Source organism: Conger conger, chromosome 14 (genome assembly GCF_963514075.1).
Source record: "Conger conger chromosome 14, fConCon1.1, whole genome shotgun sequence".
Classification (NCBI taxonomy): domain Eukaryota; kingdom Metazoa; phylum Chordata; class Actinopteri; order Anguilliformes; family Congridae; genus Conger; species Conger conger.
This window is the reverse complement of record NC_083773.1, coordinates 1,318,948-1,331,657: the sequence shown is the minus strand read 5'-3', so window position 1 is coordinate 1,331,657 and position 12,710 is coordinate 1,318,948. Positions and strand designations below refer to the sequence as shown.

General features: G+C 45.0%; 2 protein-coding genes across 2 annotated transcripts; both read right to left on the bottom strand.

The window, feature by feature from the left end:
- Positions 1 to 226: 226 nt before the first annotated feature.
- Positions 227 to 10,701, bottom strand: LOC133110057 (gastrula zinc finger protein xFG20-1-like). Its single transcript, XM_061219924.1, has 6 exons — positions 10,397 to 10,701; positions 8,775 to 9,682; positions 6,497 to 6,623; positions 5,730 to 6,211; positions 3,420 to 3,600; positions 227 to 2,590 (listed from the first exon to the last, which is right to left on the bottom strand). Exons 1-6 carry the CDS (start codon positions 10,584 to 10,586, stop codon positions 1,602 to 1,604), a joined length of 2,877 nt encoding a protein of 958 aa, XP_061075908.1. The 5' UTR covers positions 10,587 to 10,701; the 3' UTR covers positions 227 to 1,601.
- LOC133110321 (zinc finger protein 16-like) lies at positions 5,005 to 6,764 on the bottom strand. The gene is made up of 2 exons (XM_061220336.1): positions 6,497 to 6,764; positions 5,005 to 6,211 (listed from the first exon to the last, which is right to left on the bottom strand). The coding sequence occupies exons 1-2, from the start codon at positions 6,684 to 6,686 to the stop codon at positions 5,199 to 5,201; spliced, it is 1,203 nt and encodes a 400-aa protein (XP_061076320.1). The 5' UTR covers positions 6,687 to 6,764; the 3' UTR covers positions 5,005 to 5,198.
- Positions 10,702 to 12,710: the final 2,009 nt, after the last annotated feature.

Sequence of the window (12,710 nt, the reverse complement as noted above, 5' to 3'; positions counted from 1 at the left end):
TCTGAAAACTAACCATCTACCTAGCATCTAGCATTAATCCAATACCTAGCAACTTTAAACGGGATGGGGTGATTTCTTTTCTACCCTTATCATGCATAACGGGTCAATACAAATGAAATACAGTCCCTTCCAAATGTATTGGAACAGCAAGGCCAGGTCCTTTGTTCTTTTCTATACACTGAATACATGTGGGGTGGAGATACAAAATATGAACATGAGACAATAGTTCTGAATTTCAGCTTTTATTTCCTGGTATTTAAATCTAGAGTTAAACTACTTAGAACATACTACTCACCAATCTTTAGGTGAGCAAAGGTATTGGAACAGAACAGAGTATTTAAGTAAATGAAAGTAATTAACACTTAATATTTGGTAGCATATCCCCTGCTTGCAATAACTGCATCAAGCCTGCGACCCATTGACATCACCAAACTGTTGCATTCTTCTTTTGTGATGCTTTTCCAGGCTTTTACTGCAGCCTCTTTCAGTCGCTGTTTGTTTCATGGTTTTTTTCTTCCTTAAATCTCCTCTCCAGGTGTAATGCATGCTCAATTGGGTTCAGGTCTGGCGATTGACTTGGCCAGTCTAAAACCTTCCACTTTTTCTCCCTAATAAAGTCCTTTGTCGTGTTGGCAGTGTGTTTTGGGTCATTGCCTTGCTGCAAGATGAAATTCCTCCCATTTAGTTCGGACGCACTTCTCCGTAAGTTGGCAGACAGAATGCTTTTCCTCCTTCTTCCATCCTTTACACTTCTGGATTCATCCCGCTGCTGCCATTTTGAGTTACTCCACCGTGCTTCACAGATGAGCTCGTATGTTTTGGATCACGAGCAGATCCCTTTTCCACTTTAGCAGAGGTTAATCTTGGTCTCATCAGTCCATAAAACTTAGTTCCAGAATGTAATGTGGCTCATCTATGTGGCTTACTACTGAGGACTGGTTTGCATCTTGTGGCATAGCCTCTATATTGCTGCTCTGTCAGTCTTCTTCGAACGGTTTATTGAGATACCTTCACCCCTGCCCTGTGGAGATTGTTTGTGTCTGCTGTTGTTTTCCTTGGTTGACCTGTTCGATGTCTGTTGCTCAGTACACCTGGGGTTTATTTCTTTTTCAAACCCCAAGGCTAAAACTAAGAGAACACATTCAGAACTATTTATTGTTTAACCAATCAATCTAACAAGACACATCTGGGCAACAAGAACACCTGTTAGTCACCTGTTCCAATACTTTAGCTCACCCAAAAACTGGGTGGTCTGATAAAAGACTTAGAACATATCACCTCTTGTAACAAATCTAGATAAAAATACCAGGAAATAAAAGCTGAAATCCAGATCCTAATCTAATGTACAGCTTTTGACCTCAAACTTGATTGTCTTCAGTGTACTGGAAAAACAAAGGAATTGATACTTTTTGAGGGGATTGTATATTTCTCATAAATAAAATGTGTCATTTGTCTGGACATTTTGGGAAAGAATTTTGTAATTTTGTGTGCTAAGAATGGATTCATAAGTAAACCTTTATGTGACAGCCCCGTAGTTGAACACTGCATTCTGGAGGTTTGATAATGTATGTGTCCCACATAAAACGGACAGCGCACAACAACTAGCACAGCTCTCCCAGGTTGATGCTCCCTATCGAGATCTCCTGCGTGTGAATGAGCAGGTGCCTCTTAATCTGACTCAGCTGGGCGAAGCAGGACCCACAGACGGGGCACCTGTAGGGCTTCTCTCCCGTGTGAATCCTCACGTGCGCTTTCAAGTGTCCCGACTGGCTGAAAAATTTCCCGCAGAAATGGCAGCGGTACGGCCGCTCCCCCGTGTGGATGCGCTGGTGCTCCTTAAACTTGCCGGAGTAGTTAAAGCTCTTGCCGCAGATGTTGCAGCTGTAAGGCTTCTTCCCGGTGTGGATGCGCTGGTGCACGTTCAGGTTTCCCGACTGGCTGAAGCACTTCCCGCACACGTCGCACCGATAGGAGCTGTACTCTGTGTGGGTCCTGAGGTGCGACTTCAACCGCGACAGGAGGAAGAACACCTTCCCGCAGTAAATGCAGGAGAGCGAGGCGTCGCCCGGGAGCGCAGCGGGGTTTTCCTCGGAGCGCCGCTCGGACGCCGGAGCGCCGCTCCCGTCCCCGGGGTTCCCCGCTCCGCAGCTCTCCCCGGGAGCCGGCTCCGCCGGCCGCACCGACAGGTCACAGTCCACTCTGTCGCTCTCCGTTTTAACCGGACGCTGCGCCACGTCGGGGACGGGTTCCTGTTCCTCGGCATTCCCGATCTGCAGCTTCGGATCCGGATGGTTCCGAGAGCCCGGCCTGCTCTCCCGTTTCCCGCGCGGAGACGGGAACGTCGCCAGGGCCGGATCGCATTCCCGCTTGGAGCACGGAGACGGGATTACTGACCCGTCAGCGCCAGACTCCGGTGCACAGCGCAGCTCTTCCTCCTGCCTGTGGTCCTCCTCTTCCTCCCGTCTGTTCCTCTGCAGCTCGGTGAACTCCAGCTTTACTGCAGTCAGTGGGGGATCTGGGTTCTGCCCTCTGGAGCTCCACTCCTGTTGCTCAGAGACGGCCCTGTCCGCAGAGAGGAGAGGAGCGGACTCTGGAGGGAGGGAGGGAGGGAGGGAGGGAGAGAGAGAGTGGGTCACAAACAGATATGGCCTCACCAATCCTGTTCATGTCTTCAGCCCATTCTGAGTGCTATAAACTGCCCACACAACCACTGACCACGAGCAGTCTCCAGGGACCACTGAAGATTATCTAGCTGACTAGTATTATCTACACATCTTTTTTTCACATGTTTAGTATATTACCTTATATACCTATAGTGCTTATTCTGACACGTTGTAAAGTGTTGTTTGTATATGGACACGTACACACACAGTCTAGCCTAAACCTTCCAGAACACTTTCATGTACACCCTCTGAAAATATTGAATGTGCACAGTTGTGTTGAAGCCAACGAAAAATGTTATCGCGAGAGTTCGAATCCAGGCTCTAACCGAAAGCCTTAAAAAAAGGATTAAAGGGCGGAAAACTGAACGTGTACCAGTTTCCTCTCGTTTCGAAAGTACGTTAATACAAAGCTTAAATTGCATCGTAGTTTAACGGGAGAAAACAAAAAACAAACAAAAAAACGGACAGATATATATATATATATACGCAAATGTCGACCCCCTCCAAATAATCAATCGCTTATATTGTTTGCGCAATATTATTGAATTATGTGACTTAACTGTTAGCTAACAAGCCTCATGGCTTTGTAACATATCGCAGAATAATGTAAACACATCCACGCGGAAGCGGCCCGTTTAAATTCATTTCACGATAACTGCATAAGAAGAAATAAGCAAAAAAAAAAAAAACATTAAACGACATGACGCCTTCTTTATGGCAGTGGGCAAAAAACTAAATTGTCATCATTTTACGCACTTGACACGGCGTTAGCGGTTTCGCTGTCGAGGCCAGCCCCTCGCAGTTTCCGCCGCAGGACTTCATTCTCCTTCTTTGTCCGATCGTTTTCCTCCTGGTACTCCATTAACGTACCCTCCACCACCTGCATAATCTCTTGCATGGCCGCCATTAATCGCTCGGCGAAAAAGGCATTTAAGAGCTGCAATTTAGTCATTTTGGCACTTCACGTCGACAATGACATTCGGGATTCGCAGTGGGGGGAACCGAGTAGCCTCCAGTCAGCGCTCTGAGCCGAGGCTGAAAGCTTCCTGGTCACGTGGCATCATGGCCGTACCGTATATGATGGAAAAGATGCGGAGTAGAAACAGTCACTGGTCTCGATTTTAAAACATTGCATGTATTATATGTCATGTGGGTTTGGTTACAACCGTAGTCACTGGGGAGGTACGTGTGGTACTGGCATTTTGGGCATGGTTGACAGGTCAGGCTAAATCCATGTGTGACCAGTATTACTGAACGGACCTTAACGGTGCCGGTGGGGTTAGTTAGAGCCGTAGTCACCGGGGAGGTACGTGTGCTACAGGCGTTCTTTGCATGAGGACATTTTATTCTATGTACTGATAAATGTGCGCCCAATATCCTTCTTTGTGTGGCGTAAAGATAACCCGCGAAAGGGTAAATGAAATATCCGAGGATAGAAATGAATCAAACACTGCAATTGCCCGTGACACTGACAATCGAAAGGGTGCCCATATACATGTTACATTACGGCACTTATGAGACGCTGTTATTCCGAGCCTCTCACGCAGTTTACACTTTACACAGCATCCGCTCATACGGCGTGATATTTACTGACGCCAAAGTACGGTTCCAAGTGCTTGAGTGACGTCATAGACTAAAAACGTGAGCCCTTGCAGAATAATCCTGTGAGCATTTCCTGCGATAGATCCTTCATTTAATTTTGGAGTCGGTTGCATACGTTTTACCTGTAGTTTAAACCGGGCCGGTCAGCCTAGGAAGGGCAGCCACTCTCTAGCCGGGCTGCTCCTGAGAATTCTCCTCCCCAGTGGTCCACTGTTTTCCTTCCCAAGGAGGAGTTATTTTGTATTTCAACCTTTAGTAGCTCTTTGAGGGTGCAGGCTTGGTTTTTAGCTCCCATTTTACCTTCTGCAACTCTATAAAGGACCTCTATAAAGCACCTCTATGACAGCTCTCTCTAACAAGCGCAATACAAATAAAATGTATTGAATTTAATTTGCCATGCCCACTTCACTTACCATTATGCGACACTACCACCATTAATATAATAATTTTATATCGTTCAATTAATTACAACTGGTAACCTCGTTTTACACATTTCACTGCCAATTGTCAAAGTGAACATTTAAACTATAATATTTAGAGGATTTAACCACACATCACTGAAAGCTGGGGATAGTAATTTAAAGAAATATATGTTTATAAAAACGACAAAATTATTTTAATGAAGCCCGTTAAAAGATATACAGTGAGGTCCCTATTTGGACAGTGACGTCACGTATGTCGTTTCGTTCTGTACTCCAGACCAGCACACTGGATTTGAAATGAACTGATGAAACTGAGGTTAAGGTGCAGACTGTCAAGATTTAATCTGAGGGTATTTACATCCATATTGGGTGATTCGTGTAGGAATTACAGCCATTGTTATACAGTACCCCGATTTTGAGAGTGCATTATTCCACACAAACAGCTCAAGTCCAATTACTTTAAATAATTAACGGGATTCTGTGCAATACAGCGTACAACAGCTAAACCCGCTCACGGGCTGCTATTTACGACTGACACGTCCTGCGCGTGAGTTACCAAATGTCTCTTAATCTGACTTAACTGGGAAAAGCAGGATCCACACACGGGGCATCTGTAGGGCTTCTCTCCCGTGTGAATTCTCACGTGTGCTTTCAAATGTCCTGACTGACTGAAATATTTACCGCAGAAACTACAGCGGTACGGTCTCTCCCCCGTGTGGATTCGTTGGTGTTCCTTAAATTTGGCTAAATAATGAAAACTCTTGCCACAAATGTTGCAGCAGTACGGTTTGTTCGCGGTGTGCACTCGCTGATGTGCCGATAACAGTCGCGCCTGGCGGAAAGACTTCGTGCAAACGCTGCAGCGAAAGGAAAACTCATCGGTGTGAGTCTTCAGGTGTGACTTTAACCTGGATACATGAATGAAAACCTTCCCACAGTAAACACAGGAAAGCGAGCTCTCTCCTTGGAGGACACTTTGTTTTTCCGTGGAACGCTGTTCCGTAGACACCAGCATCGCTCGACTACTTATACGCCCATTTACCCGTCCACCGTTTTCACTTTGAGTCGGTAAAACATCAAGGAACAGCGACTCAGCGGGATGATCCGATATGTCGCAGTCAACTCCACCAGTCTCCGTTTTAACCGGATAATGTGTGACGTTGGGTACAAGTTCCTGTTCCTCGGTATTCCCAATGTGCAGTATAACATCCGGGTGGTTGTCAGAGTCCTGCTGGCTGCCCTGTTTCCCGCACGGAGACGGGAATGTTGGCTGGTTTAGGGAGTCCAGATCGCATTCCCGCTTGGAACACGGAGACGGGATTACTGACCCGTCTGTGCCAGACTCCGGTGCACAGTGCAGCTCTTCCTCCTGCCTGTGGTCCTCCTCTTCCTCCCGTCTGTTCCTCTGCGGCTCGGTGAACTCCAGCTTTACTGCAGTCAGTGGGGGGTCTGGGTCCTGCTCTCTGGAGCTCCACTCCTGTTGCTCAGAGACGGCCCTGTCCGCAGAGAGGAGAGGAGCGGACTCTGGAGAGAGAGGGGAGGAATTAAGGGCGTACGTACATACATACGTTTGTACCACTGCGACAGCCAATTTGTGATATCTGCAATGAATACACCCCAATCTTTTAAAAATGTGACTATTTAGCCTGGATGCCTAGTAACTTCTACGGTTACGACAGTCATACGTTTCTCTCCGCCCGACACATGGCGTGTATTGAACTCGACGAACAGAAATGGTCGTTAATCATACTAAGCCACTTATCTAAATAACCGAATAAAAACAAACGCAACAAATCCAACTTTACTCACGTGGAAAACCAGCTTCCGCGTCGAGCCCAACATCTCGCAACCTCCGTCTCAGAATCTCGTTCTCTCGCTTTGTCCGTTCGGTTTCGTCCTGGTACTCGAACAACGTTTCTCCCACCACGTTCATGATCTCATGTACAGCAACCATTAAACGCTCAGTAAAATAGGCATTTAGAACCTGTAATTTTGTCATTTCGGCAAACGACTGTCGACAACAAATATTCGTGATCCTCGGCTCAGACGCGACTCCGAATCCGTGGCTGAGCACGGGTACCAGCAACTCTCGCGAGAACAAAAAGTAAACACATAGCGAATGGTACGGAAGTGTTCTGCCTCAGATGCTGCTTGTTTTGTGGCAGGTAGAGTCTACCGATAAGCCTATGTCTCAAACTCAAATATTTTAGTGTTATTGTGATGCTGTTTTTTAAATAATGATTTGGATATTATAGTTCAGAATACAGTTCTTTTCAAGAACCAAAACAACGTTTAAACCCCCCTTGGGTAATATTAATAACAATAATAACAAAAATAATACATTCTAATAATGATAACTTCATGTATACGGCACCGTTCTTGCAGTGGTACAGCCCAAAACACAAGTACTTTCTCAACTTCGATGACGCCAGTTGGTGATGTAAGGTACAGTGCGCTACATATTCGACCGCTACCATATAATATTTTGTTTTCTAAATCTCGTTAAGGGTTGCAATAGAATGAAAAATGAAAGTGCCCTGCAAGTGAGAATGTAGCTAATTAGCCAAACAAAAAAATCACTACAAGATCAATAGGGTAGTTCATAGTGTTCTTCGAATATATTGATATACTGAATATAATGATCAATTATCATTCCTAAATATAGAAGATTTTCAGAAAGAACTTGCAAGGCTTATAGCATACTTAAAGGTTTGAAAAAATAGTGACTTGAAAATGTTTAACGAAGCATGTTAGATTAGATTAGATTAGATTAGATTAATTGCTTGAACGATGGACAAGACGTTAATAAAAAAGAAAACTAGTCAGGCTTAAAGTTCAGTTAATGTATTCAAGTTGAGAGGGTTTATTAAAAGAAAACGGTGGGGAAAAAATACAAAACTCATTTTCTTACACAGATAAACGCAGTAGTCATGGAGGACATGCACTGAAGACCATCATCAGTGCCATATGTGCATCATTCTTTTGCCTGTGTTCTTGCAGGGATCACCCAAATGCCCACAGGGGTTTTTACAAATAAATTTACAAATAAAATTTCACTGGAGACACAATCCCTTGCTTCCCCTTCACATAATTTGCAATGGTCTGCACTAGAAGTCAGTGGTTTTTCATCTGAACAGTTTAAAGTCACTGTAAAGGGGCCGTTAATAGAGAGAGAGAGAGAGATCATCAAGGAGAGATGTGTCCACTAAACATGACATAACTATTCAAAGTAATGCAAATAACCATAATAACACAAGTTTCCATTCAGACATAAGATCTGTACCGAAACCAACGTTAGGACAGTATGGGTGTGGCCTCGACCACCTCCCTCCTCAACTCCTCCCAAAACGTACCACCCATAAGTAAATTGTATTGGAGAAGGCAATGGTGTTACCCACAGCACCATCGTGCAGCCATGTAGCTCAGATTGGATTTCTCACATTTTTCTGATGCTTAATACATACCATAATAACTCCAACCAATGTAGTCTGAATCCCTTCACGGATTTACCTTTACTGTCACTTTAAACTTTACTTGTCAATCTGTAATGTTTTTTAAATATTAAAAATAGCAATGGCGTTTTTTGTAGCAATATGGATTCAAAGTGATAGCATTCACCCAGGTTAGGGTGTGACGTTCCCACCACTCATTCAGATCTAACACCCACAAGAACCTGCGTGATGAACGCGAAAGAGCATGTGCGTAAAACACATGCTACAGCTGCATTATCTTCCAAAAATAAAAATAAATAAGCGCTCCATGTGTTCATCGTCATAGCCTTCTTTTGAACAGAACACTGAAATGTACAAATTTGAGTGTGAAAATGTGTCCACCAGTCACCACAGATGTTGCCAAATCTACCAAATCTGAAAAACTGAGTATAGACACTGATAAAAAATGAAGAAATAATAAATTAAATGATTCAGCAGAATCTCAGGGAATGGCAAGGTCGTCTTCCTCAAGAGTTCATGAGCAGATGGGCAGATGTCCTTACTGAAGTAATGTTTGTGAACGCCCAGGGGTAGTCAATAATAATAATAATAATAATAATAATAATAATAATAACAGTAATAGCACGAGGGCCTCAGGAGTAGTTGAAGCTGTTGTGAACCTGCAGGTGGCGCTTCATCACGCCGGACTGGGTGAAGCAGCGCTCGCACACGGGACACCTGTAGGGCTTCTCGCCCGTGTGGATGCGCAGGTGCCGCTGCAGGTGCGCCAGCTTCCCGAAGCAGCGGCCGCAGACGGAGCAGCGGTGCGGCTTCTCCCCGGTGTGCACGATCTGGTGCTCCTTCAGGTTCCCGGAGTACTTGAAGCACTTCTCGCACACGGGGCAGCAGAAGGGCTTCTCCCCCGTGTGCATCCGCATGTGCCTGCGCACCTGAGACCGGTGGCGGAAGGCCTTCCCGCACTGCGGGCAGAAGTGCGTGCTCTGGCCGCGCAGGCGCTCCAGCGTTCCCGGGGACAGCTGCGCCTCCAGCTCCGACATCTGCCCGCCGGGGTCGCGGAAGACGCTCATGTCCGTTCTGCTCGGGAGCGCGGCGGCGTCAAAAGGTCCCAGGTGAAAGGGGAGCGGCTCAGCGGGCTGGTCTGAGGGGCTGTAGCTCACGCCGTCGCTCTCCGTTTTAACCTCATAACGTGTCGCGCTGGGCGCAGGCTCGTCTCCTCCGGCATTCCCAAAATGCAGTTTCAGATTGCCGTCCCGTTTCCCGCACGGAGACGGGAATGTTGGCTGGATTAGGGAGTTCTGATCGCAGTCCCGCTTGGAGAACGGAGACGGGATTACTGACACACCTGTGCCAAGCCCCGGTGAACAGTGCAGCTCTTCCTCCTGCCTGTGGTCCTCCTCTTCCTCCCGTCTGTTCCTCTGCGGCTCGGTGAACTCCAGCTTTACAGCAGTCAGTGGGGGGTCTGGGTCCTGCTCTCTGGAGCTCCACTCCTGTTGCTCAGAGACGGCCCTGTCCGCAGAGAGGAGAGGAGCGGACTGAGGGGACTCTGGAGGGAGAGAAAGAATGAGTAAAAGAAAACTATCAGGCACTGAAAATAAAAGGTGGAAAGAATACATAACTTATGAGAGGTACAAACAAAGGAATATTAATGAGTGACTTAAGTCATTAATGCTCCATCCACTGAATTAAAACAACCAAAAAATATATCAACAAATGACACCATTTTGTCCTGATGACGCAGCTCAGAGACATTATGCCAATGGTATATTCACAGGCTAATTTAAACGCGAATTAGTTCCCTATGATAAACTTATATTTCCATTTGCCAGGGAATAACTACAAGTCCCTTCGTATTGGTCAGGGTCAGGTTCATGACAGTGATCAGCACCGACGCGCATGCGCAACACATTTAAAATGGCGCCCCCCTGTGCATCATTTTTAGCGTAGCCCCGCTAGCATTAAGCCTCGCTGCACAAAGAGTGCCGCCAGTAAAATAAGGCAAACTGACTATGCAAATACGTGGCAGATAGAAAGAAGTGAAACTGAGGTAATTAGACAAATTCCAGTAACCGATAGCTAGCATGCTCCACCCAGGAGCCACCAAAACTAGGCCACTCAAAAAGTTGCCGTCATTGAACTCGATGCATTTTGTGCTCTCTTAACCGATACAACAGTAGTCTTTGAAGCTCTCAGGCAACCAAACAGGGAAGCAGACGGGTAACCATCAACTATCCGACAGTTTTTCCAGAATTTCACTCACTTGTTCGTCCTGCTTCCTCGTTCAGCCCAGCTTCTCGCAGCCTCCGCCTCAGACTCTCGTTCTCTCTCTTTGCCCGATCGCTTTCCTCCTGGTACTCCATTAACGTCTCTTCCACCACCTGCAATATCTCCTGCGCGGCCGCCATTAAGCGCTCCGTAAAGTACACATTTAAAACCTGTAATTTTGTCATTTTGGTACGCTTTGCGGCAACAATATGTTTTCGGAAATCTTAAGATACTATGGTTATGAGGGTGTTGTCAATGCTCTCATTTCCATGTGACGAAAGAAACGCAGTTTTCCACCATTCGGTGGGCCATACTGTCACATGACCCGCCTGTCACATGATCGGGAGAGACGTAAACTTGTAATTCAATTATTAGCCACTGGAGGTCACTGTATGCACTCGAAAAACTCTGATAAATTACTAAACGCACACCCACTGTACATTTCAAAATACTGATGCATGTCTTAAATAATGCATTTCAATATAATGTTTTAGAATAATAATAAATGTATAATTGGTTATAAGTCCATATTAAGGATACATATGGGGTACATATGGTGTGAATGTGATGTGATGATCTCACAACGTTCTTAAATTAATACAAGTTATTTTAACACAATGGTGAGCGTGGTTTGTGATTAAAATAACAGAATATGGTATTTCCAACATTTCCCGAGCAGAGCTAATATCATGCAGCTAACATACCTGTGTACAAACACCTCCTCTTCCTCACAATGTGGTCTTCAGGATGGAGAGACCGATGAGGACATGTGTGCCAATTAAGATATTTATCATGGGGTAAATCATTGTGAATCATGATGTGCATTGACAGCATGTGCCCACTGACCCACACTTTATGTTTGTCCTTCAGGTTAGGAAGTCTAATTCTGACTTCTGCCAGTGATCGTCTCACATTTCAAGTTGTGATCCCATAAGTGGTTCCTTTCCAAAGTAAATGTATTCAGTGGGTTATATTGCCTGGCTAAAAACAAAATTTTGATGAAGCCTCAAACTTTCTTAAAGTAGTAAATCTTTACACATTCAACATCAAGCCAACAGTTGAGTGTCAAAACATCTTCATATATCCATTTCAGTTCAATCAACTAGTACGATGGACACACGCGCACACGCACCATGGTGCCTATCTGTTGGTGGCAGAAATGGCACATTGCTTTGTTTGCCCTCTGTTGGCATAAGTTAGAATAACAACACACTCCTTATCCATACTGAGCAGATGGTTACAACAAATGGGATTTGCCACAGAATGACTGAAGGTCCTGATTCTGTTATATATACATATATGGGCCCATGCCAGTCATTTATTCAGCAATGGAATAGTCTGTGTGTGGTGCTGGAGGACTGCTGAATCTTTGGAATGCCAGGACTTGGCCAACCTGACCAAGGTCATTCACATAAACGCTTCTGTTACTTCCAAAACTAAAAATAAAAGAAACTGTAATTGAATGCAAAAAACAGATTGCCACGTTTTCAGTTCTCTTTCACAGTGGAAGTAAATCAGTTGAAGTAAATTGGCCTAATAATAATAATAATAATAATAATAATCCATCCATCCATCCATCCATCCATTATCTTAACCCGCTTATCCTGAACAGGGTCGCAGGGGGGCTGGAGCCTATCCCAGCATACATTGGGCGAAAGGCAGGAATACACCCTGGACAGGTCGCCAGTCCATCGCAGGGCACACGCACCATTCACTCACACACTCATACCTACGGGCAATTTAGACTCTCCAATCAGCCTAACCTGCATGTCTTTGGACTGTGGGAGGAAACCGGAGTACCCGGAGGAAACCCACGCAGACACGGGGAGAACATGCAAACTCCACACAGAGAGGCCCCGGCCGACGGGGATTCGAACCCAGGACCTCCTTGCTGTGAGGCGGCAGTGCTACCCACTGCACCATCCGTGCCGCCTAATAATAATAATAATAATAATAATAATAATAATAATAATAATAATAATAATAATTATTATTATTATTATTATTATTATTATAATTATAATAAAGTAATAAACCTTCCATTGCTTAAGAGCACCTTGAAGGTGAGATACTCATCTCAGCCAGCTCTGGGCATAGGGGCAGGTATTGACTTGTTGGTTTGTTGTGTTTTACAGTATGGTGTACTGGTGTTTTACAGTAGTGATGCTGTTATTTGTATTGTCATATTAAGCAGAAGTTCTAGCAGGTTACTGAAGATTAAATCTGACACAAGCATTAATTTAACTTAAGTGTCACCCCAAACATTTACCTTCAAGAAGTAACACATGGCCACATCTAATGGAATAGTA